The 26,734-nt window shown below is 40.8% G+C and overlaps 1 protein-coding gene and 1 non-coding gene across 2 annotated transcripts; one reads left to right on the forward strand and one right to left on the reverse strand.

Moving 5' to 3' along the window:
- Positions 1 to 2,440: 2,440 nt before the first annotated feature.
- On the forward strand, positions 2,441 to 2,547 carry LOC144240597 (U6 spliceosomal RNA). The gene has a single exon (XR_013337769.1). It is a non-coding gene; the product is annotated as a U6 spliceosomal RNA (small nuclear RNA).
- Positions 2,548 to 11,675: 9,128 nt separating this feature from the next.
- NFKBIZ (NFKB inhibitor zeta) lies at positions 11,676 to 23,022 on the reverse strand. The gene is made up of 12 exons (XM_077774900.1): positions 22,601 to 23,022; positions 19,985 to 20,124; positions 19,455 to 19,485; positions 19,231 to 19,334; positions 18,351 to 19,132; positions 17,561 to 17,666; positions 17,043 to 17,189; positions 16,798 to 16,861; positions 16,329 to 16,498; positions 15,358 to 15,468; positions 15,063 to 15,230; positions 11,676 to 12,854 (listed from the first exon to the last, which is right to left on the reverse strand). Exons 1-12 carry the CDS (start codon positions 22,887 to 22,889, stop codon positions 12,801 to 12,803), a joined length of 2,166 nt encoding a protein of 721 aa, XP_077631026.1. The 5' UTR covers positions 22,890 to 23,022; the 3' UTR covers positions 11,676 to 12,800.
- Positions 23,023 to 26,734: the final 3,712 nt, after the last annotated feature.

The raw sequence follows: 26,734 nt of genomic DNA on the forward strand, positions 1-26,734 counted from the left end.
AAGAAAAGGTAACACTCTGAAAGAAAAATAACAGAAGTCTAAAACTTATACAATTAATGTTTAGTACACAATAAAAAAATTACCAGGCAAACATGACCCGTAATCAAGGGAAAAATGCCTGACTCAGCATTATTGAGATGAGGTATTTAGAAGACAAGGACTTTAAAGCAGCTGCTATAAATATGGTTCAAATAAATAAACTGTGTGTGTGTGTGTGTGCGCGCATTCAAAGAATTTTTAAAAATATGAAGTTAATGAATAAAAAGATAGGGAATTTCAGCAGAGAAATGTAAACTGTAAAAAGAACTACATAGAAATTCTAGACAGAAAAGTACAATGGCAAAAAAAATTCATTGTAGATCAGAGATGGGAGAAAAATGTTCATGATGAACTTGAACATAGGAAGACAGATCTATAGAAAGTATCCAAACTAATGAATAGAGAGAAAATAGATTGAAGATAAACAGATTCATAAAGACCTATAGGAGAATAGAAAATGGTCAAAATATATGTAATTAGAGACTTAGAAAGTAAAGATGAAAATGGAACAAAATAGACTTTTTAAAAGAAATGACAAAAAGACAAACCACAGATTGGGAGAAGTTTTTGTAGCACATTTATCTGACAATGAACTTAGAGCTAGAATATATTTTAAAACTTTACAACTCAATAACAATAATACAGAAAATCTACTTTTTAATGAGCAGAAGACTTGAACAGACACTTCACCAAAGAAGGTATATAAATGGCTAAAAAGTATAAGAAGAAATGTTCAGCATCATTAGTTACCAGGGAATTGAAAATCAAAGCTACAATAAGATACCATTTGAAAGGGTAGCATGTAGAGGCGCCTGGGTGGCTCAGTCAGTTAAGCATCTGACTTTGGCTCAGGTCATGATCTCATGGTTTGTGAGTTCAAGCCCTGCATCGGGCTCTGTGCTAACAGCTCAGAGCCTGGAGCCTGCTTCAGATTCTGTGTCTCCCTCTCTCTGCCCCTCTCCCCACTCGTACTCTGTCTCTCTCTCTCTCTCAAAAATAAACATTAGGGAAAAAAGAAAAAGAAAGAAAGGTTAGCACTTAAAACAACTCACAATACCAACCACTGAGGAAGATACACAAGAGTGGGGTCTCCTCAACATTGCTATTGAAAGTGAAAAATGGTACAACCACTTTGGAAGCCAGCTTGACAGTTTCTTTTAAAGTTAAACACATGCCTATCATATGGACCAGCTACTCCATGCCTAGCATTTACCAATATGAAACAAAACCATATCTCCACACAAAGACTGTTCATAGCAACTTTATCTATAACAGCAAAAATTGGAACAACCCAAACACCCACCAATAGGTGAATGGCTAACAAATTGTGCTATGAACACAATAAAATACTACCTAGCAATAAAAGCGGAACTACTAGTAAATGTAACCATGTGGGTGAATCTCAAAAGCATCATGCTGAGTGAAGGAAGCTCAATGCAAAAGAGCACAGTTGTATGGTTCCAATTATATGATGTGCGAGAGAGGCAAACCAATCTATAGTGATAGAAATCAGATCAGAGCAGTGAGTGGAAAGAGGGGTTGGCTGCAAAGAGGTGTGTATAAGGGAATTGTCTGGTGTGATGAAAATGTGCTATATCTTGACTGTGGTGATGGTTATATGGGTGTATGCATTCATTGAAGTATACACTTAATTAAAATGTGTACCTTTCATTGTATGTAAACTATACCTCACAAAGTCGATTTTTAAAAAGACAGTTGCCTAACTCTAAATTAGAAGCCTTATCTTCATCATCATCCTACAATGAGTCATTCAGCAGTAAAGTTTACAAGGAACAAATTCTTTATGAATCACACACAGGCACCCCAAATAAATGTCGAACCATTTGTGTTTTACGTGCATGGCTGGAGAAATAGTTGCCCATTAAACTAGCCCCTGCCCACCATCCCTGATTCTGGGCTACAGAAGAAACTGGACCTTCAGTTCTCATCTTCCTCAGCATCTTCATGAATTATTTGTTGACCAGTTCCTGTAATAAGTGTCTGCATTTATCTTATAAGTAAGTTCTACCATCTGAAATCTTGGCTGCTGCAGAGTGTAGGGGTATCTTCCCTACAAAATACCTCATACCAGAGGTAATGGTTAGTCTGACCGCACAGTGAACCAACATTAATGCTTGTCAGATAAGCTGTCCTAATTACCCTCTCCTACTCTAGGAGCCTTTTAAAGCCCTTTTTGAAAACACAGGCAATAAGAGAGCTAAGCTATCCTCTCCTTGAAATTTTCCTATCTGCAGGCAGAAATTGATGAACAAAAAGCAAAGCATCCTAAACTAAGGGCACTGCTAGCCCATGCAATGACCACATGTGCGAAGATGAGTGCCTCCATCTACTGGAAAACCTCCCCCCCCTTACAGATTGGGAGCCTTAATGAGGTAACAGGATGCTCACTTCAGCAGCACATATATTAAAATTGGAATGAAACAGAGAACATTAGTATGACCCCGGCAAAAGGATGACACACAAAATCCTTAAAAACAACAACAAAAACATTCATAGAAAAAGAGAACAGATTTGTGGTTATCAGAGGAGGAGAGTGGGAGTTGGAGAAATTGGATGAAGGTGTCAAAAAGTACAGGCTTTCAGTTATAAGTACTGGTAATGTAATGCACATGACGGCTGTAGTTAACACTGCTGTATGGTATATCAGAAAGTTAAGAGAGTAGATCCTAAGGGTTCTCATCACAAGGAAAAACAAATGCAACTATATGAGGCGATGGATGTTAGACTAAACTTACTGCGGCAACCATTTCACAATGCATAAGATGTCAAGTAACTATGCTATCCACCTTAAATTTACATACAGTGCTGTATGTCAATTTTATCTCAATAAAGAATAGCAGGTAATAAACAAAATTTCACTACATACTCAAATCCTATGTTATCTATTGTATTAGTTTTCCTCTGGTGCAGTTTGCATAGCAAATTATCACAAACTTAGCATCTTAAAACACAATCCATTTACTATCTCACAGTTTGGCAGGTCAAAAAGTTAAGTGGCCTTGGCTGTATCTCTGCATGGAGTATAACAAGGCCAAACTTCAGGACTGGGCAGGACTGTAAGGTTCTGGAGAAGAATCTGCTTCCAAGCTTATTCAGCCTGTTGGCAGGATTCAGTTCCTTAGGCATGTCAGACTGAGATCCCTTTATATACATATGTATATATATAGTTTATTTATTTTTGAGACAGAGAGAGACAGAACATGAGCAGGGGAGGGGCAGAGAGCGAGACACAGGATCTGAAACAGGCTCCAGGCTCTGTGCTGCCAGCACAGAACCCGATGCGGGGCTTGAACCCATGAACTGTGAGATCATGACCCGAACCAAAGTCAAATGCTTAACCGACTGAGCCACCCAGGCGCCCCATGAGATCCCGTTTTCTTTCCAGCTATTTGGAAACTACCTGCATTCCTTGACTCATAGCCCCCCTTCTTCTATCTTCAAAGCCCATAATTGTAGGTTTAACCCTTCTCAGGCTTAGAATCTCTCTGACTTCTTCCTCTTCTATGACCAGCCACGGAAAACTCTCTTCCTTTAAAGGGCTCATGTGATTATATCAGGTCCATCTGGATAGCCTCCTTATCTTCAGGTCATCTGATTAGTAACCTTAATCACATCCAAAAAATAACTTTTGTCAGGTAACATAATGTAATCACAGGAGTGACACCAAGGGCAGAAACCATGCAGCCATCTTAAAATTCTGCCCAACATACTGATGCTAGATTCTGTCCAGGACCACTGACCTCTTTGTATCCCTAGAGATACCATTCACCCAAACATTTTAAAGTTGTCATTAGAGGCGCCTGGGTGGCTCAATCAGTTGAGCATCCAATTTTTGATTTCCACTCAGGTCATGATCTCAGGGTCATGGGATCGAGCCCCATGTTAGATTATGTGCTGGGCATGGAACCTGCTTAAGACTTTCTCTCTCTCTGGGGACCCTGGGTGGCTCACTTGGTTAACCATCTGACTTCAGCTCAGATTATGATCTTGAGGTTCATGTGTTCAAGCCCCACATCGGGGTCTGTGGTGACAGCTCAGAGACTGGAGCCTGCTTCAGATTTTGTGTCTCCCTCTCTCTCTGCCTATTCCCCCACTCACTCTCTGTCTCTCTCTCTCAAAAATAAATAAATATTTTAAAAATTAAAAACAAAATTCTCCATTTCTCTCCTTCTGCTCCTCTCCCCTGCTCAAGCACACATTCTCTCTCTAAAAATAAAAATAATAATAATAAATTAAAAAAATAAAGTTGTCTTTAAAAACAAATGCTACTACTCAGTAATTCAGAGCCTACTTCCCAGATTCCAGTAAACAAGACTGAGATACGATAAAAAATACCAGATTTTAAAATTAAAGGAACTGTGTTTAAATCCCAAGGGTTCAGGGCAGAGAGAAATCAGGATGAGCTGCGAAAAGCACCATAGAAGTGGCACCTGAGCAGAGCTTTCTATGATGCAGAGAATTTTGGTAGGCAAGGGCATGAGCAGAAACAGGAATGAACAGGGCGTCACCTGAGTAGTGAGGAGACCCACCTGACAGCCTGAAATAATGGAAGGTCAGACAGATGGAATAAACTAAAGTAAAGATGGCTTTGGGGCACCTGGGTGGCTCAGTAGGTCGGGAGGCCGACTTCGGCTCAGGTCATGATCTCACAGTTCGTGAGTTGGAGCCCATAATCAGGGTCTGTGCTGACAGCTCAGAGCTTGGAGCCTGCTTTGGATTCTGTGTCTCCCTCTCTCTCTGCCCCTCCCCCACTTGTACTCGGTCTCTGTCTCAAAAAAATAAATAAGTAAAAACATCTAAAAAATGTTTTTAAAAAATGAAGGAAGACTAATTAGAATGCTAGGAGAGACACAAATTGGTTATCTGTTAGAAATACATACTGACATTCTATGAGGAGTGGGGAGGGTTTTAACATCTTCAAGAAAGAAGTAAGGGGGATGAAATACAAATGGTAAAATGATTACAAAGGATAACGCTTCCTGATAGGTACACAGAGCTTCAAGACACTATTGAACGTTTCCATAATGAAATGGTTTTCTAAAAAGCCTATTGTGGCAATCAAGGAATGAAGTCATAAAAACTCAGACATGGCTGATGGAAGAAAAATAGAAAAAGAAAGATTAATTCAACAAATATGTTGGCCTTGATAACAGATTTGATATAACTTCAGCTGAGGGAAGGGGAAAAAAAAACTGACTCACTTATACAGTCTTGGAAATAAAATGTCTTAAAAAGGAATCTGTGAGCCTGAGCTTTCAATGAAGTGTCCTCATCAGTCTGTATGATCAGACTGATCTAAACTTTGTTTAGTCTATACAAAAAATAATTTTGTAAGGCCCTAGAAGTGTCTCATTTATTTATTTTTCTTTTACACATTGCAATGTAATATATTAATTTTAACATTTTCCACAAGTTGAGCCCAGAAACTCATCTCGTTAAAAAATTATCCAGGGATCTTTTGGGTACAAGCACCCAAAAATCCCAAATGCTTTCTTGTTTTCCCAAGTGATATATTTGTAATTGTCTACAAAACTACTATTCTGAAGGTGAACAGTTCATATTTCCATACCTGCAAGAGCCTAAAAAGGAGAATTTTAAAAAAATTTTAATGTAATTTTAGAAGGAATACTTCTTGGGGCAAAAAGGGAGAGAAAGGCTTTTCAAAGATGAATGAAAGTGATACCCAAAGTAAAAATAAAATCATTCAGAGCCATTTCAGAAAGACAGGCTTTGATGGGCAGATTCTCACTGAGACAAATAAGTGCTCAAGCTCACACCCTAAGCCCTGAAAGACGGAGTTCACCTGTGGAGTAGCTGACATCTGAGGCTTCCGTGGCTCGGAAGGCAGCCCACACTATTTGGCTTCAGATACAGAGAAAAGGCCATGTGCATTAAGACCCCATGAATTGAGAAAATAAACAATGATTTCAAACTTATGCTCCAAATCAATTAAGCTAAGGAATCTAGTATTATTTCAAAATCTTAAATTTACTCTATTGTCAAGCCCAAAGGTACGAAACTGTTCAATAGGAAATATATGTTGCATTCAGCTACCAAGAGGCACCCAGAGCTATTGAAATCCCTATTTTCAATTAAATATCCAGAATCCTGCCACTTGAAAAAGTAATATTTAGACCTAAAAGACTATATTTCAATGGGCTTGGGCAAAGTGGATCAGTATTTACTGTCTGAAACCATCGACTTCCTGGAGTTGATCTTTCACTTTCAAATGTCTGTGGTTTCCAGTGGTGCCTACCTCGATTTTATCATTGCAAGGTCAGATGGTCAAAAATGAAGGCATGTAATTTATGATCATTGCATTTTACATGGGTAGCTCTAGGTAGTGTGATCAAGGTAAAAAGTAGCAAGTTTATTCACATGTGTACCAGAGAATGCAACAACGTCTGATAATCAAAGAAGCTTTGTTGTAAATTTCAAGTAATTAAAGTTCTTTTAACCATTATAATAATTCTTTAAGTTTATTGATTTATTTGAGAAAGAGACAATGCAAGTGGGGGTGGGGCAGAGGGAGAGAGAGAGAGAGAGAATCCCTACATAAGCCCCTTGCTGCCAGCACAGAGCCAGACGTGGGGTTTGAATTACTGAAACCATGAGATCATGACCTGAGCTAAAACCAAGAGTCAGATGCTTAACTGACTGAGCCAGCCAGGTGCCCCAACCATTATAATAATTTTTAAATTACAGCTCAATAATTATTTTACTGTTTCTACTAATTTATCAACATTAAATGAGTCTCCTGGTCAATGGCAAGTATTGAAATGGAGATGATATATCCTCTGTTAAGTCAGTTATGTATAAAAATGCTCATAGATTCTGAAAACAAGACTACAGGATTGCTCAAAAAGAAGTATTCCCCTTATCATTTCGTGAAAAGAATAATGATAGGAGAAAAGATGATGATCTTTCCCTGCTGTAGTGTGTTAAATGGTGGCCTCCAAGAAGACATGTCCACATCCTAACCCTCAGAACTTGTGAACATTACCTCATTTGGGAGAAGGGTCATTGCACATGTAATTAAGAATCTTGAGATGAGGTCATGCTGGATTATCCAGTGGGCCCTCAATCCAATGACAAGTGTCCTTTAAAAGGCACACAGAGAAGGAGAAAGCTACATGAGACGGAGGCCGAGACTGAAGTGATGTCACTACCACCAGCCAAGGAACGCCTGCCTGGAGCTGCCAGAACCAGGCAAGGACAGATTCTCCTCTAGAACCTTTGGAGGAAGTGTGGTCCTTCTGAAACCTTCATTTCAGAATTCTGGCCTCCACAACTGTGAGAGAATAAATTTCTCTCAATTTCAACCACCAGGTTTGTGGTCATTTTTTACATAGTCCTAGGAAACTAATGCCCCTGAGGCTGAAAACCAAAATAACTCTAGAAAAAAGTGTTTTCTGAAAGCAAAAAACAAAAACAAACAACAACAACAAAACAGATTCGATGACTCCTGATTTCTCCTTCAAAGCTAGTTTCTATGGGGGCACCTGGGTGGCTCAGTCGGTTAAGCATCCAACTTGGGCTCAGGTCATGACCTCACGGCTCATGAGTTCAAACCCCATGTCAGGGTCTGTGCTAACAGCTCAGCCTACTTCAATTCTGTGTCTTCCTTTCTCTGCCCCTCCCCTGCTCATGCTCTGTCTCTTTCTCTGTCTCAAAAATAAATAAACATTAACAAAATTTTTTTCAAAGCTGGTTTCTATGACATGGGATCCAACGTGGCTAGCATATAGCAGGCATTCATCAGTTTGCTGCCTTATCCCCTTGAGTATTCCAGCAGCCCATTCTGTTACCACCATATGGCCACTGCCAAGCCACACATCTTCAGAGTCAGCATTTCCTAAATAATTTAGACAAACTGTGCACTAAAATCATCTTCACATATACCTGCCAGGAACCCTGAGAACCCTGGAAATTCTGACTCAGGAACTCTGGGGTGGGGCCAAGGTATTTGCACATTTATTTATTTTATTTTATTTTTTTAAATGTAATTCTTTTTTTTTTTTTTAATGTTTTATTTATTTCTAGGAGAGAGAGAGAGACAGCGTGAGCAGGGGAGGGTCAGAGAGAGAGGGAGTCGCAGACTGAAACAGGCTCCAGGCTCTGAGCTGGCAGTCAGCACAGAGCCCGACGTGGGGCTTGAACCCACGAACCGCGAGATCATGACCTAAGCGAAAGTCGGACGCTTAACCGACTAAGCCACCCAGGCGCCCTGGCATTTGCACATTTAATAAGCTTTACAAAAGATGCTGATATCCACTGAAGACCGAAACCTTGAACCTTGGGCATTCAGCAGCTGGACTAGCTATCTGGCTCTGTCTCATTCCAAAACCCAGTTGGATCAATAGGCCAAGGGAAGAGACCATGGGGCTGGAGGACAAAGAATACACCTAAGAAAAATGGACACATTTAGGGGCAATCTTGAGTCTTATTCCACTTTGAAATGCACCATCCATGCAATGTTTCTGGGTCTATGCAGACTCCAAAGGGGGTTAGAAAATATACTGTAATCAGAGCTGGTGTAAAGCTGAAGTATGAAAGTATTTCTGCACTAAAAATGTTAAACTCCATGTGAGTGATAAAATATTTATTGAAGTATAAACTATGCTGAGAAAATATACATTAAAAAGAGAGCTATAGGGTGGCTCAGTGGGTTAAGCATCCAACTTTGGCTCAGGTCATGATCTCATGGTCCATGAGTTCAAGCCCCACATCAGGCTCTGTGCTGACAGCTCAGAGCCTGGAGCCTGCTTTGGATTCTCTGTCTGGGTCTCTCTCTGTCCCTTACCTACTCGCACTCTCTCTCTCTCAAAAAAATATACATACATACATACATAAAAGAGCTACAAAAGTAAGTCAATTTAAGAAGTCTATTTCCTGGGGCGCCTGGGTGGGTCATCGGTTAAGTATCCAACTCTTGATCTCAACTCAGGTCTTGATCTCAGGGTTGAGTTCAAGCCCTGCATTGGGCTCCACACTGGGTGTAAAGCCTACTTAAAAAAAAAAAAAAAAGAGGAAGTATTTATTTACTCTCTACTACATGTCAGATACTATGCTACTCATCAGATCTGATGATGAATAAGATGGTCACTCCCCTCCTCTCAAGGGCAAATCCAGGGCACTACCAGGAAAAACAAAAACCCAGTAGTCTGGTCTTAACTAATCTGAAACCTCATATCCAGGCCTGATCTCAGAGCAACCATTGAGAACCTAGCCAGTGGGTAAAGTTGATTTCTCCCTAAGGTCACATTCAATACAGAACTGATGTTATCATCAGTGGATGTGGTACTGAGTTTAAGAAGTTGACATTTATTAAAGGTTAAAGGAGTTTGAGGAAATTCTCTTGTCCTGATTAAGTAAAAACAATTAAATGTTACCAATTTGATTAACAAATAGAACTGGAAAATTTGGTCGCTTGAGGGGATTCCTTAGTGAAATACCAAAATTATGGTACTAGAGTTAGTCCTTTACATTTTCTTAAATTTTTTAAAAAATGTTTTATTATTTAGTTTTGAGAGAGAGAGAGAGACAGAGGGCGAGTGTGGGAGGAGCAGAGAGGGAGATAAGAAGAATCCGAAGCAGGTTTCAGGCTCTGAGCTGAAGCCAGATGCTTAACTGAGTAAGCCACCCAGGTGCCTTTAGAGTTAGTCCTTTACAAAAGGAACCACCTGATTTTAAAAAGAGCATAACTATGCCCATTTTTGTGAACATATCTTTGATGTCACCATTAGATTATATGGCTGAGTCAGGTTCAAAACTATAATAGTCATTGGTTCATTATTACTTAATAATAGAACTCTGGCTCGAGGCATTACTTCTGCCCAGTTATCAATGATCCCAATCAGTATTTACATACATTCATTCACTCATTTAACCAATTCATTTATGAGTTTCTTCTACGTGCCAGACACTGAGATCTCAGCAGTGAGCATGCAGTCTTGGTTTCTGTGGGGCTCATTCTTCAAAACAATATCCATCAAGAGCCGCCCCACATACCTCTGCAGCAGAGGTATGTTATCAATCACAGCACCCTCTCCTGCCAAGCCCCTGGATGGCCTGAGGATGCTTCTCAACATGCCCTTCATGAGAATGCTTCCAGTCTGAGGTAGAACACAAGATGAAATTGGCCATTCAGATGCTAACAAAACTACACTGAATCACTGGTGGATCCCCCAAAATACTATTGCCTTGGTTCATATCATTTTCTCTTTCTGTCCTTTTTACCTCTCTCCTCGTCATCTATGAATATCCAAATCTACTCTTGTGAAGGTATGGCTCAAATGCTCTACCTTAAAGTCTCCCTTGTTTTCCCCTTTGAGATATAAATTCTTCTGAATCAGTATTTCTTCCGCCATTTATGTTACCTAACAAAGTGCATGTCTTGTCTCCCACATATACATCTTAAGAAATATGCCTTTTATCTTTTCTGTCTTTGAACGCCTCATAATGTTCATTATACAGCTTTGCACATGCACACACACAGAGATACGCAAGTCATATGCTTCCTAAACACTGGTTCAATTAGTTAATTATGAGAGAATTTGGGATTAAGAGAACAGTTAATCTCACTTGAAAAAACGCTCACTGTGTACCTGTTTCACAGGGATGTTATCAGTTCTAATGTTCTGGTTATCAGGTTGCATTGAAAGGTAATGAAAGAAGACAAATTATATTTGACCTAGAGAAATATTTGACCTACAGACCTACATTTACAGAAATAAATGACCTACAGTAGATTCCTAACCTGAGCCATGGATTCTTGGTATCTGTAAAGTCTGATGTTGTCTACAGAATTTGCACATATATGCATAGGTGCACTTTTCCAGGGAAAGGATTCATAGCTTCTACCAGATTCTCAAAAGAGGTTATAAGAATAGAATGTATGTGCAGTAGCTGACTGACACTGACAGATGTTGGTATGTTTGTTCTCACACCATGTGAAAATGGCACATTGGGAATGAGAAGGACCCCATTTACTGATCTTCCCAGGCTCGTAGCTCTCAGGATGATTCTGGTATCTCCAAACTGTTTTTCCTATGCTCACTGTTCCCAGAAAATAAAGTATGAAAAATAAAGTCACAAACATAAAGAGTTAGCTTTTCTGGTACATAAATTTCTAAATGATCAACAGTATCTATTAAGGTTTCATAATATTTTCAGAACCCAATAAACCCTCTATGAACTTGGCAAAGAAATTTTTTATGTTAAATCACAAATACCTTTAGGAATCATATTCTCAAAGAAAGCCAAATTAAAATACATTAATTTAAAGGTATTTAGATTAGTAATTAATAGCACTTTTTCAACCTAGGGAAATATATATAAAAGACTAGGAAAAGAAAATACACATCCTGAAGATGAACATCCTTAAGATTAACTGAATTAATGTTTATTTAAGTCCATGCATGAATTTTTCCATGAGTTCATAATACAGCTATATTTACAGATACTAAATAACTATAACTAACTTTTGTCCACAAGACATACTGAGTCTAAACAATGTGATCAATCTCCAAAGGTTATTTTTTTAAAAAGGATTTAGCTATGAAGATGATTTGTCAGTCAGTTGCTTGTGGGACTTCTCATTAAAAAAAAAGGGGGGGGTTTAATGAATCAAATTTATTACAGTGAATTAGTGTATGAAACAAAGCCAAATACATTCCTTGGTGTATGCAAGGGGTAAAGCAAAATAATATTAATAGAATCAAGGTTACTAAAAAACATGGCATTTTTCTCTGAATAGTAATATAAAACATCACTGTGTATTAACATTATTTGATAATAGAAAACCAGTAAGACATGGTTCAGTGTTGACTTTTTGATGTTTCAATAAAGGTAAAACAAAATTCTAACAAGTAAATTACAAAATCTAGAAAGTGAGCCATCAAGAGGTGTTCTCTTTAAGAGCATGCAATTCATGACAAATAATTTGTCTCATCTCAATGCATGAATAAAAGCATATTTACAATTCAAATGGCTCTGTCAGCCAGGAGGAGAATGACTCTCCATCTGTTTCATCTGCAGAGATGGTAGACAGACGATGATTACACAGCTCTTTGGAACATGTATAATTTTTTTAAATAGTGACAATTCACTTGTTCTTTTCTATTTTGTTGATTTACACATTTCAAATGCAGCCATGTCAATGACCAAATATGTACAAATACTTCAAAAGACAAAAACAACAACTATATACAATTTGCCAAAATCAAATTTTAACCACGGTACATTTCATCTAGTCCAGACCCTAGACATTTTCCGACACCAACAACAGCTATCAGGTACTGCGTCAGTCCAGATGAAGCCTCAACACTACAGATTTATTTTTTCTCTTTCGAATGCTATCATCTTTCTTTAAAAATACATTTACAATTTACCTACTTTTAAACTGGCAATAGCTACACGAGCAATGCCCTACGCCACAAATCAAAGCCCTGTCCTACCCAAAAGCTACTGTTAATTGAAGTCAATTTTACCATTCAAGATTAAATTCAGATGTGTAGATCCCAGATACCTGGGTATGAAATATTAAAATCTGCCAAAAGGAATTAGATATTTTTCTTCTTTTCCTTTAACATAACCCACTATATAATAGTGAACTAAATAGGTTTGTTTCATAGAAACAACTTACATTTGCCAATACAGGGCAAATGGTCTATGTACATATACATTAGGACTGCCTAACTGACAGTGAGTGTTGCCGACGAGGCTCCAAGTCAATGGAGCTAATATGGTGGAGCTCTCTGCTGAATGGACTTTCCTTTCAGGATACGTCGGATCTGGAAGAGAAATAAACAGGATCTGTGAGGTTTATTTTTTATGTTAAAGTACCATTTCCTTCAGAGTTTCATTCCTTTTTCATGTACTCTACAACACTCGTGTCAACTTGTAAGTAAATATATGAAGAAATATGAAACAATACGTGTCGCGACTTTAAGGTGACTTTAAAAATCCTACTATAGGGGTGCCTGGGTGGCTCAGTCGGTTAATCGTCCAACTTCAGCTCAGGTCATGATCTCACAGTTTGTGGGTTTGAGCCCCACGTTGGGCTCTGTGCTGACAGCTCAGAGCCTGGAGCCTGCTTCGGATTCTGTGTCTCCCACTCTCTCTGACCCTCCCCTGCTTGTAGTCTGTCTATCTCTCTCAGAAATAAATAAAAACATTAAAAAAAATTTTTTTTACATCTTACTATAACTCCTTTCAAGGCTTATTACAGATCTATAATGCTCTCTGAGTGCAAGAGAGTAAAGCATGTCCATTAAAAATTACCTAATGTTGAGGGGCACCTCTGGTGGTTCAGTCGGTTAAGAATCTGACTTTGACTCAGGTCATGATCTCATGGCTCGTGGGTTCAAGCCCTGTGTCGGGCTCTGTGCTGACAGCTCAGAGCCTGNCTACTTAAAGTTGAAAATCTCCAATAGCTTAAGTAAGCTATATAATCCTTTCCTAGTATCTACTCCTGCTATTTGTAAGAACATTTAATATAAGGCAGTAATGGTGGTATATTATAGTATCTCACCTATTTTGAAATCAGCTTGAACTATCAAGAACCCAAAACCCACTTCATACACACATAAGTATATCTTTAAAAAGCCTTCAAATGAGGATGGTTGCCATGATATCCAATCAGAGCATCTGTGCATAATATATACCTAGTGATTAACTTTATACCCCAGTCTGACAAACATCGCTATATAACTGCACACCACACACAGGAAGCAGAGGCTAAGACTGGGTGTAAGGCTCTGCTAGTCAATGATGATTTCCTAGTCAATGATGATTCCTATTTGTGGGATCTCTGAGTCCCCATTTTCTCAGCTGAACCTTTACACTGCAAAGTTTTTGTAACTATTAAGTGGTACAACATACATGAAAACTCTTTACGAATTATTAAGAAATTCACTTTAAGTTATGAAGAGCTCTACAAATAGCAGTTCCTGCAACATTATGGTCACAATGAGGGCTATGAATCAAAGAAAAGGCTAAATTGAATTCTATAGGTTTTATTTTGTGATTATCAAAGTTTGTAATGACCTGCCCATAGTCACAGGTACCCTCATTTATCCCAGGGAAAGATTTCCATAAAAAATATCTTAAGTTCTAGGGCACACGGGTGGCTCAGTGGGTTAAATGTTCAGCTCTTGATTTCAGCTCAGGCCATGGTCTCATGAACCATGAGATGGGGCCCTGCACTGGGCTCCGTGCTGACAGCATGGAACCTGCTTGGGATTCTCAGTCTCTCCCTCTGCCTCCCCCACCCCCACCAGCCACATGTGTGTGCTCTCTCTGTCTCTGTCTCTCAAAATAAATAAATAACTTAAAAAAAATATATATATATATATATCTATTTTAAGTTTGGAAAAGATTCAGTTCTTGTTATCAAAACAAGTTGAGTCATGTGAAACTCTTCAACAATTTCCAAAGATAATATATAACCATATAAGTAAAGCATAACTTTGTTTAAAGTATTTCTAGGTTCTGAATTACATAAACAACCTTCCATTTCCTATTTAGTATCAGTTAGTAGATAGAAATAACTGTTAACGGCCAATGTTTACTAAGTACTCACTGTGTCCCTGGGACTACCCCGCATATTCTACAGAGACTGACTCATTTCACACCCAGAATCTGAAGGCCCATTACTTACCAAAACTAAGACTCTCTTTCCTCGATATCTGCAGGAACCCTGGCACCTCATCTTTCATCAGCTTCCAAAACCTCAAACCATTCTGACTGATTCTACACCCAACTTTGTGTTATAGAAGAAAAGACAATCTGACTTTTGACCATTTTGAGGCCATGGATAACCCTCAACTTTCTTCCTCTTCCGTTAGAAACAGAGCAATGGACTCCAACGTTGCTACAAAGGCACTGTGAAACACAGACACTGACAGAGCACACGTGAACACCACCAGCTGGCCTCTGCCCTGCACAACCTCATCTAAAGGAAGATGTTTCAGACCGAATGCCCCTTCTGTAGCGCTCACCTGTTCCCCCACAGGGCCATCAGGAACCAAATGCACTGGCTGTTCATTCTCCAAGTTCCGAGTACTTGGGTCTGCTCCTTTCCTCATCAACAGGCGGACCGCATCCAATTGTGCCACCCGATACTGAAGGCTGGCAGCAACATGGAGGGCGGTGTTTCCATTGTAAGCCTAAAGACAAAGAGATAAAATGACACCTATCAGAAGGGGAGGTTTTCATGAAAGCGGCTCAAAAGCTTGAAGAAGGTGCAAAGGTCATTCCACGGCTAGCGCAGTTACTGAAGCTTTCTAAAAGTACCTTTGCATTCACAAAAGACAGGCAACTGGGCAGCTCCAGAAAAAGACGAATGAGTTCCAGGTTTGCTTCTTCAGCTGCCAAATGCAAGGCTGTGCGACCACTTTTACGATCCTTAGCAAAGACAAGAGGGGAAAAAAATGAACATCTAGATGCCACTTTTGGATATGGTTCTTACCCAGGCTCACAAGTGTCTGATTCACCGTTGGTGATTCACTGTGAACACTGTCTTCTCTGCAAACCCTTCCTTCATCCCAGACTAAACAAAATCTTATTCCTCCTAAATTCCCCATCAATTTGCCTATATGCTTCTGATCACAGCCTGCTCTTACATACAGGGTAGCCATAAAATATAGAAACACAGACAATTCTATTTTATCATATGCTGTAATATAATACAATAAAATTTACTTTGTATTCACCTGTGTTTCCAGACTTGGTGGCCACCCTGTGTAGACTTACACTTAGCTGCAGCTCTCACCTCTTCCACTTCCCAAGGTCTTAAGTATTTTTTCCCCAGAGCTCCCAATTCAGTGCCTTGTACATAGGAGATACTCCATAAATAAACCTCAAATTTAAAGAGAATAAAATGTTTTCCAGCTTAAAAACCAGAAGATTAAGTCCGGATCCTACATCAATACAGCAACCCTTACAAAAGAGCGCCACTCTTATTATTAGTATATGAAAATGGACACCAAAATGATACTATCAATTTCAAGCATTTTCTTTTCCTTTCAAACAAAGATTAATTTGTTTCACAGCTCAATGATTTTTTGAATGATAATCTACACGTTAAAAACAAATAAAAAAAGCTGATGATTTTAAAATCTAAGCTTCTTAACAATTCATGCATTGCTACTCACTCCATTAATTGAAAAACAGGAAAAAGTTTTAATTTATAATTGGGAAATAAGGTCTTTTGCTCTAACCACTTTTCTTCCCTAGTCCATCTCTAAACTCTACTGAGAATTTACCTTAGCTTCCACGGCCGCTCCCATTTGAATCAGACATTTAATGGTGTCAACCAGGCTCTTATTCTTCAGCAAAAGCTCCTGAACTTCAGGTGAATGCGGCTGCTGATTTCTCTGCAGTTCGTGCACCACAGCATTGTGGGCCACAACTGCACAGTGTAGAGGAGTCAGGCCTACAAAAAGTACAATAAGCAGTGGTCAAGCAGTGGTCAAGCACACATCAAGTATTTCAGTTGTTCTATGATTACAGACCTTGAGGATGGGCTCTAAAATGACCTACAAAGTAGGCTCCACAAGAACCAGGAAGGCAATCCAAAGATTCCCTCCATTGGGTCTTGGTGCTAATTTTATCTATACAATACTTTAACTTTAATCACTGCCCTTCCTTCTTGGTATAAAACTTAATACCCTCGGAACTGATGGGCTCCACTCTCTACATGGCTTTTCATCCAATAAAATTTCTGTTGCTTACCATCATAGTTAGTTGCCTCAAGATCCAAAAACTGATTGCTCTTCACTGCTCCCTTCTGAATTGCCTGCAACATTTACAGACACATGTTAGCAAAAGACAAGTTAAACAAATACTTATCTATTAGTATTCCCAAGAAATGAGTAGGTTGGCTAAAAATATACATCTCACAACAGGCAACCTGTGTCTGACTTCTACTACCCAAGCCCTATCTCTTTGGCCCTGTGACAGCAGAAGCAGCCTCCTACCTGAAGCACCTGAGAGTGACCTTTCTCAGCACAGACATGCAGAGGGGTTCTTCCCCAGCAGTCGGTGGTGTTCACCTGGGCCCCAAGGTTCACCAGATCCTGCACAATGAGATGCTGATTGGCAGCCACTGCCACCTGAAAGGCGCTCTGTGGATATTCAGAGGAAAGAAAGATTTTTTTTTTAAATACATAACACTATCCTGACAAGGAATATGAACATAAACTAAGACTGAGGGGAAAATCCCACATAGAGAAATAAAGTACTCTAACACAAGGAAACTACAATAAGCTAAGGGCGTGGCTTTATTATACCCAGTTAATCTTTGGTCAAATAACTACAAAGTTAACATTAATAACTTCAAGGTTGACAGTGGCAAAGAGTCAACATCTCAGAGTTAATATTAACTGAATTCTCTTGGTCACCAGCTCTAAAAGGATCGACACATAAATATGAGACTGGTTAGTCTTCTCTTCACCATAACCACATCTCTGCCATTTCACTCTGTCAAGATCCTCACCTGTCCATTGTGCTCTTTAATATCCAACATGTGAAGCGCATTCATCTTTCTTGCGAGGACATAGGAAAGTGCCCTTCTCCCCTGAGCAACGGCAATGTGGAGGAACCTGGGAAACAAAGAGAAGAGAATTACTCTGACTTCACTAAGTTCATCTTTAAAAAAATAATAAAAATTAAAATTCCTCCTTTAGCCTCCTTCCTGACATGCTGGTGCACTTGAATGAAACTTATAGAGCATAATTTGTCTTTTCTGCTAGATTGATAACACATCTGAGTTGCAACAGGATATGTTAAGCTACCAGAAATAGTTAGAATGCCAAGCACCATGCTGATCGCTATAAACTAACTATCTTTAATATTCCTAAAAGCCTATGAGGGAGATCTTTTCATTTTACGTGTCAAGAAACTCAGGCACAGAGAGGTTAAATAAGTTGCCCACGGTCACAAAGATGTCATGACAGATCAGGATCAATCTACAAGTCCACTCACAATTGATCATGACCAACTACTCATGATCTGTTTTTGTTCCACAGACACAATCTACCCTGGGCTTTCAAAGCTTATTATTGAAAGAAGACACATAAACAGGTAATCCGTTCAGCCAGAAAATAAAAGAAAGGAAAACGCTTGAAATTTTAGCTGTCATTGAACAGCAATTTCTACCTGCTCTAGGCATCCCAATTAGCCACTTCCTAAGGTCTGGCTTGGTGTGCCCTAGAGAAATTCTGTGCCCATTACTTCTAACAAGTATAGTTTGCCAAATTAGGTACATGAGAGAAAAGGATACTCACGTGTCACCATCTGCATCCTTTGAAAGAAACTGATCTTGAGAGATATTTGCCAATTTGCTTTCTTCCTGCTCTACTTGCCACTGGAAAAATGACTTCCCTAATTGTGTGGTGTTCATTGGATTTCCGATGATGTTCGGGAATGGCAGCGAAGTGCCTAAAGGCGTAGAGCCCGCGTCATGCCCCACCATGGCCTCACAGGCACCGTGTGGCGTCATGTTGAAGTTCTGCAGGTGGGCATCATTCTGTTGCTGAACACTGGGGGGATTCTGAATGGGAACAGCAATATTCTCAGATCCCTGACTATTCAGAAGGGATGCAAAACTTTGATCTGGGCAGAACTGTGGTTCTTGACCCTGAAAGAGGTTTGATTCATAGTTGGGGGACTGGGACGTTCTGGAATAAGGACTGTATTCCAGAGTTGGGTTGTGGGTGTAATGCTGTGGTGGCGGCGGCTGTTGCAGGTTCTGGCTCTGTGGAGAATACTGGTACAGGGTGGCCTGATCCATCAGGTGTGGGGAGTCGCTGACTTGGAATGGCTGGTACTTCTGAGGTGGAGAGAAGACCTGCCCTCTGTGGAAGTCCTGACACTGCTCTCGGGGAGAGCCCTGGGGGACCCCCACAGGGCTCATCCAGCTAACTTGGACAGTATTCAGGGAAACTGGGCTACATTCATTCTTAATGTTGATTATGTTCTGAAGCAGATCGGCACTGCTGTCCTGTTTGGATTCACTGTGATGAACATCTTCCATGCTCTCTGCGGGTGTTGGTGTTTGAGGTGGTGTCTGGAAAAGAAGAAAAAGTTAAGTTACAGATTCTCTTTCAAAATTATTCCAGGAAAAATCTCCAGAGGGTATTCAGAGGAAACTGGTGAGATACTTACCAAAAACTGGGTATGTAATAAAGCTGGCCTTTTGCAAGCTGGTCCATCAGTCAGTGAATCAGGTCCTTTCCTTTTCCCACTATATGACAGTGTGCTCTTCAATTCTATACCCAAGAAAGGAATATGGAATCTATGATCACTCTATTTTCTAGATTTTACCCATAACCACACTACATTATTTCACTCTAAAGCCCCTCATTATTATGAATAGAAGGAACTCTTACCTGTGAATTGCTCTCTGTTCACACTTTGTGTCTATAAGGAAAAAGAGTTTCTAATTTAGTACATATTAAATGGTTTTCTGCTTAATAAACATCAATACACAGACTTATCTCTACCACTCTTTACAGTTCACCATAAATCTTTGATAGTTATCCTAGCAATATTTATTTTCTATCTTAATTTTCATTCCATCTTACAACTCTCCCCATTCTCCCTTTCACCTTAGTTCAACTGAGGTCAAGACAAAATTAATAAGGCCATTAGACGTTTTTCCCTTTCTAGTCAAACTTTTCCATTTCCGTTGATTCTTTGCTCCCAAGTTGCCTTCACGTATTCATTCATTAAATTTCTCTTGTTTGCCCAGTACCAGTCTAAGTGATAGGAATACAGCAGACAGAGATCAATGCACCATCTATCCAATGACTCCGTTGTGGTCTACAAAAGAGCTACTGGACCCAGGTCAGAAGAGAATAATAACTACCCTAACAGAATAACCTCCCTGCCTTGACCCAAAACAAAAAAGAGGTACCACCTTAAAATCATCCACAGCTTGGCCAGAAGCCTTCTGTTTATGACTTCGGATATGCAACAGGAGTTCCTTCACTGAGTTCTTCACACGAACACCTTGAAAGGGTCCTCTCTGCTGCCTTCCAACCCCCATATGGGGTTCAACTGTTCGAAAGAAAACAAAACATACCCCAATTAAATCTCTTCACAGACACAAATCCTGATCATCTCAAAAGCATAGCTGTCGAACGTATGAAGACCCCAACAAACAGACAGCAAAGCCTTTCCAACTCACTCTGGTCAATGACCTTGCATGTCGGTCCCCAGCCCTACTTAAGGGTTCTTCATTTCCTAATACCTTTCTCCCCCAGGCACCCTACGAAAATAAAGCTCAAAGAACTGGGGTTTCAGGGGGCCCTGGGGCCAACAGATAAACCCAAATTAAGCTTGTTTGTCTTTTAGCCCCATCCACCCAAGAGACTCAATCATAGATTTTGCCACCCTCTCATAAATCTGTAATTATTCTTGACTTCTGAAAAACCTTGAGGGAGCAAGGAATAAATGATGGATTTTCAGCTTTTACAAAACAAAGCTTTATGTCCACACAGTAGTTTAAAAAGTCTAATAATTCCACTCCCCTAAGAAAGCACAAAACAAACTTCCTCCAAAGATGTCAATGTGCCAAGGTATAACAATTAACAATGTCTTAGATTTGTTTCTTAGGATTTCCTTCAGTTCACCTATGCCAAGAAAGCCGTTTAAATTCACTAAGCTAAAACACATTTCGTCATACACACACAGGATTTCCCCTCACCAGTGGTTTGTGGAATTGCTCACACAGGCCTTCTAAGTTAAAAGAACATAATCTCATTTCATATTTAAATTTTTAAATGTACTTTAAAATGTAGTCTATGAGTAGAGCATTCCGCTTCTGACCACTAGTATGTCATAACCTCTTGGGATGAGTTGAACACAAAGAAAACATGGAAGAAGTCAGGAAATGAATAATTGAGCCACTCAGTTGAGTAGGAAAAAATAAGAAGATGGGACAAGAAACAATGCCTAATTTGAATAGATCTAGACATATCAAACATATGAGAGGAAACCACTCAGTGGTGGGGCAAATTAAACAATGAGTTGATTTTATGTTTAAGTTTAGGAAAATCTTGTCAGAATCTAACAGCATGTCTCTGGAATGACAGTAGTTAATAATTCAACGTCACAGAGAGAAAAATTCAGTTTCAGAAATCCCCTATGTCTATGTGGTAAACCAAGGAACGAGCAAAACAGTTTCGGCCAAACGAAGGCCAAATGTGAGAGAAAAGGTTCTAACACACACACATACACACACACACGCGCGCGCGCGCACTTTTTGCATATGCTAAAACATACATACATTTAACATACAGGGAGCACTTTATAAAATCGAGTGGCTTAAATTACTTTTTAAGTGAAAATAAAAACTCACTTTTTAAAATAAAAGATAAGCAAAACAGAAGTGGCTAGCAGTAGGGAACACCTGAACAAGAATGTTCTTTAAAATCATGCTGATTAGGGGCGCCTGGGTGGCTTAGTCGGTTAAGCGTCCGACTTTCGCTTAGGTCATGATCTCGCGGTTCGTGGGTTCGAGCCCCGCGTCGGGCTCTGTGCTGACTGCCAGCCCAGAGCCTGGAGCCTGTTTCAGTCTGTGACTCCCTGTCTCTCTGACCCTCCCCTGCTCACGCTGTCTCTCTCTGTCTCCTAGAAATAAATAAAACATTTAAAAAAAAATTTAAAATCATGCTGATTAAACTTTCTAACACTTGGGATTATCTAGACTTTCTTTAGTCTGCCCACAGTGTCATCCTGTTTTCCCCCAAGTTATGCAACTCGGCTCTTTAAGAAAAGAAACTAACCAATTCACAGCACAAGGAAACATTATCCCCATCTCGACTAGATTTAGCTTAACCATTCTAAAGCACACAGAAAAACAAGACCACAGAAATTCAGGGCAGACTTCCTAAACCCGAAAACATCACACACTAAAGGCGTTATCTGAGCTGGTTTTTAGTCCAGTTTCATCTCACATCTTCTTAGTATCAGTTTCCTTTCTTTAACATAAAATCTTTTTACTTAAGCTTTCCACAAATACTTAGGAAAAATGAAGTAGACCATAAACACAGTACTCAAACCTCATTGATAACCCCAAATTATACCCTATACCTACATCCGATCCAAACACTAGCCACAAATTATGTGAATTTACAGTTTAACAAAGCTTAAAAAAAAAAAAAAGGAAAGAAAAAAGTAGAGTGTGAGAAAATCTAATGTGATTCATCCCCAACCCCAGAAGTCAGAGTTCTGCTCTTAGAGGCGCTTTGAGCTACCAGGCCAACTGGATGGCGCCCGGATCTTAACACATGGTCAAAGGGCATCGAGTTGTATCAAATGCCCTGGCACAGAGCAGGTCTTCCAGTAATTGCCTAGCATATGATGATAGTGTGATTATATACTGCCGCTAAGGAACGCGCAGAGGCCACCTAACTCCGGGTCGAGGTACTTCGCACCTGGGTTGCTCTGACCCTCCCCTCCCAGCGAGTGGGCCTCGCGGAGACTGGGGGTGCTGGGGGCCTGGGGCGCTCCCGCCCGGGCGGAGAAGTACCTTGCAGGCGCTCCGCGCGCGCGCCACCTCTCGGCCGGGACTCCACAGCCCCGCAGGAGGACACGGACGAGGCGGAGGAGAAGTCGGAGGAGTCGGAGCCCGGCGAGCCGGGCGCCGAGGGCCCCGACGACGAGCAGATGGCGTCGCAGGCGCCCGGGGCCGCGGCCGGGGGCGATGCGCCGTAGAAGTAGGCCAGGTTCAGCGGGCTGGTCATGAGGCCACCGTCGCCGGCCGCGTCCAGCAACCCCTCTCCACCGCGGCTGTCGTCCAGCAGCTTGTCCACGATCATGCTCCCGGGCTGGGCGCTCGGGGACCCCAGACTCCTGCGCCACTCACTCGCTGCGCGCGACTACCTCCCGGCTGCGGTTCTGACGGGCTCGGGGACCGGCCGGCGGGAGGATGGCGCGGGCACGGGCGCGGCCCGGGGCTGCCCGGCTANGGCCCCTCCTCCGGATGCGTCCCGTTTCCAGTAAAATGTACAGGATGAGGCAATGTGCCCTCCGCCCTCTCCCCGCCCGGCTGGCTCCGCCCAGACAGACCGGTTGTTTTCTCCCTCTTCGCCTGGAAACCCCGAGCGAGCGCGGCCTCCCGCCTCCCGGCCCCGGACCCCAGCCCTGGCCGGCCGCCGAGAGAAGCCGCGCCGGGCGCCAGGGAGGAAGGCGCGCGGCGTGGGGCTCTGGGACTGCGGAGGGAGGCGTGGAGGCGGGAAGGCAGCGGTGGGAACAGGTCGGCCCGGTTCCCAGGGGGTGGGAAGTCCTGGAAGCTGCACGTTCCGCACTCCGCCCGCCCTGTCGCCGCCAGCTTCCCGCCTGCTCCATTTAGGGCGTCTCTGGAAGATTCCTAAAGGGCTGTCTCTTCCAGCGCCTCAGAGCAGCTTTTGCCCTCGGAATTTAACGTTTGCCAAAGCGTTTGCCTTTGGCACCCCACTGAGATAGATGTTGAAGCCATTTTTCTGTCCTCAGATTATAATCTGGACTACTGAATTTTGGGGGGCACAGCTCAGGGATTAAAAAAAAAAACAAAACAGTGCCTTATACCCCTGTCTAGTTCAGCACTGGAACAAAGCCATCATGGGGTCCCCTGGGTGGCTCAGTCGGTTAAGCGTCCAGGTCATGATCTCACGGTTCGTGGGTTTGAGCCCCGCATTGGGCTCTGTGCTGACTGCCAGCTCAGAGCCTGGAGCCGTTTCAGATTCTGTATCTCCCGCTCGCTCTGACACTCCCCTGCTCACACTGCCTCTTTCTCTCTCCCTCTCTCTCAGAAATTATAAAAAAAAAAAAAGCAAGGCCATCGTAGCAAACTGATGAATGTATGTACATGTATATGTCTGTATTCATATATATATAAATGGATTTACACAATTTTTTATTGAAGTTCTAAATCTTGCTGAAACCATGGCTAGCAGTTTGCAGGAGAAAAAAGAATAATTATGTCCCTTCTTTCACGTACACTATAATCTTGTAGAAATGATAAGGTAGGCACACACATGCTATATTAAACGAAACCGATTATGATTAAACATCATGAAGGATACAAAGTTCAATGAGTGGCCTAAAAAGAAAGACAAAACGTGGTGGAGGAAAAAATCCTCCAGAAGGAAAATCTTTGCAAAGGAGGCAGGCCCTAAAGCATAGGTGGGATTTAACCGAAAGGATTTACAGGAAGATGGAACAGCATGAGCAACAAAAAAAAAAATTTAGGAAGAGTCATAAAAAACTTACAGTTCGTTTCTATGGTAGTCAAAGCAAAGGTGATAACACAAATGTGACAGGTTACTTGGTGCCTTTGACCGTCGGAGACACTGGGTCTTTAACACTGAGCTACATGAAAGAATCTGGGGCAGGCAAAATTAACCTATAAGCAGCCTAGATGCGGAAGACTGGGGGGCCCAGAGGCCCTTAGGCCCTACTGCCATAATCCAGGAGAGAACTGAGCTGACCCTGGTGGAGAGGCAATGAGGAAGAGGAAAGTAAATGGAAAGAAAGGGCTGGGCAGCATTGCTAAGACAGAATCCACAGGTCTGGATGGGCTGGATGTGGGCAGCAATGAAGGGGTCCCCAGTCAGGAAGTGGTTTGGGACGGTATGACCAGGTGAACAGGGATGCCAGCTTCAGATCACAAGCAAATCAGGAGAAGCAAAATGTTAGAGGTTCCAGGAGGGAAGGAGCATGAGAGGGATACAATGAGCTTGAATTGTTACTCGGTATTAATAGGTGTTAGAAGACCCTGGTGGCAGTTGCAAAGTAAACATTTACTTGTTTCTCACAAGTGTTGTATTGTCCCCAAAACTTGCTGCCTTTCCTTTCTCCCAGTCTTTGGTTTTGGTAATGTTTAAAAAAATAAAAATAAAAAAGGAAACAATTCCTTTGTATCTGCACGGAATAAAAGACTCCAGTAATTGCAGTCCTTCAGAAACCAAAATCACTTAAAGGATGCTCCAAATGAGATGTTGGGCTTCCTCAATAAAATCTATGGGATATTTTTTCACCCCACTAACATATTTTATGTATAATAAAGGCCTTAAATGTCCATTCAAATTCATGCACAATTTTTTTTACCAAATTAATTCTCCCCTAAAATTATTTCTGGTTTCACTTGGTATATAAAAATCCAAGTTCAAAAGCATAGCCTCTGGAGAACTCATAAATAAATATGATCAGTGAAAGACTAATATTTCCGAATAAACATTCAAAGTTTTCTATAAAATGTCAAAGTGAGCATACTGTCTGAGAAGACCACAAGCCCCAATGCCCAGAAGCCCACACACAGTCAAGAATGGCAGTTTGTTAATATCACTACAAAAAAAATTTTTTTTAATATGCTTTGCTTTATTTACATGTTGAAATATAAATTCAATTTGGTCTATTAGGTTGAATGATATGACACTACCATTGTTCTAACCAAATATGATAGAACATTAACCCTCTGAGAGAGAGCTACCATGTTAGGAGGACTCTCTGGAAAAGTCCGTTAAGGCCAACAGCCAGCACCAACTAGCCAGCTATATGAGAGAGCCTCCAACATCATATCAGGCCTTCAGGTGACTGCGCTGACCAACATCTTGACTATAGTCTTAGGGGCAGCCTTAAGCTAGAACTCCCCCAAAGGCACTCCCAGATTCCAGACCACAGAAACTATATTCAAAAAATGAAGCCTTGAGAATCTGCCCAAGGTCACACTGCTCATCATTGGCGAAGAGATTAAAACCCTTATCTGACTCTAGACCCTGATCTCCCACTCTCTCTCTGCCACTCCCCTGCTCTTTCTCTCTCAAAATAAACATTAAAAAAATGTTTAATAAATAAGTAATAAATGAAAAAATAAAATAAAAGGGAGATTACAAGACACATTTCTTCAAGGTTCAGATACTCTGTTTAACATCTGAAGGTACAAAAAAAAAAGATGAAAATGACAGCGAGACCCCTGACTCATAGAAAGAGAAATCTCTAAAACAACTAGAGGAAATTATAAATAAGAAATAAAAATATGGGGGCACCGGAGTGGCTCAGTCAATTAAGTGTCCAACTTTGGCTCAGGTCATGATCTCACAGCTCATGAGTTCGAGCCCCATGTTGGGATCTGTGCTGACACCACAGAGCCTGGAGCCTGCTACAAATTCTGTGTCTACCTCTGTCTCTCTCAAAAATAAATAATATAACATTTTCTTAAATGATTAAAAGAAATAAAAATATGATGATGGCTACATTTCCCTTGGCTTTATTTAATGTTAACTATTCAGCTTATTGTATCTTATGCCATAGAATATTTCTGAATAGTATTATGGTGCCTGTTAAGCTGTAACACCATACTGAGGTCAATCATTCAAAGGTTTTAAAAAGGTATTCAATTTTTTAATGTAGATATAATGAACTCGTCAAATGCCAAAAATCATTTGGTGCAACTTTTCAAACTGGAGATGAAAAAGTCAGTGAAGTATCTTAGGCATAAATTATTATACTGCCTTGGCTGAAGAAGTGAACATCATAGGTGAGAGATTAATAAAGCCCAGGAGAATTTATTTTGCTAAATGCCTTCTCGATGAAAAAACAGCAAAAGAAATCATGGCCCTTCCCTTTCCAGTGATACAGCAACTCATCAAATTAAGATTGAACTGCAAACATGAAAGGTGATCTC

This window comes from Crocuta crocuta, unplaced genomic scaffold, assembly GCF_008692635.1.
Source record: "Crocuta crocuta isolate KB4526 unplaced genomic scaffold, BGI_CrCroc_1.0 scaffold6, whole genome shotgun sequence".
NCBI lineage: Eukaryota > Metazoa > Chordata > Mammalia > Carnivora > Hyaenidae > Crocuta > Crocuta crocuta.

Excerpts from the sequence above, each read along its gene's own strand:
- NFKBIZ (XM_077774900.1), bottom strand. The coding sequence starts at position 22,889 with ATGATCGTGGACAAGCTGCTGGACGACAGCCGCGGTGGAGAGGGGTTG. Across the intron at positions 19,133-19,230 it reads TATTACATACCCAGTTTTTG|ACACCACCTCAAACACCAAC; the intron begins GTAAGTATCTCA and ends CTTCTTTTCCAG. Across the intron at positions 15,231-15,357 it reads TGTCTTTTGTGAATGCAAAG|GCTTACAATGGAAACACCGC; the intron begins GTACTTTTAGAA and ends CTTTGTCTTTAG.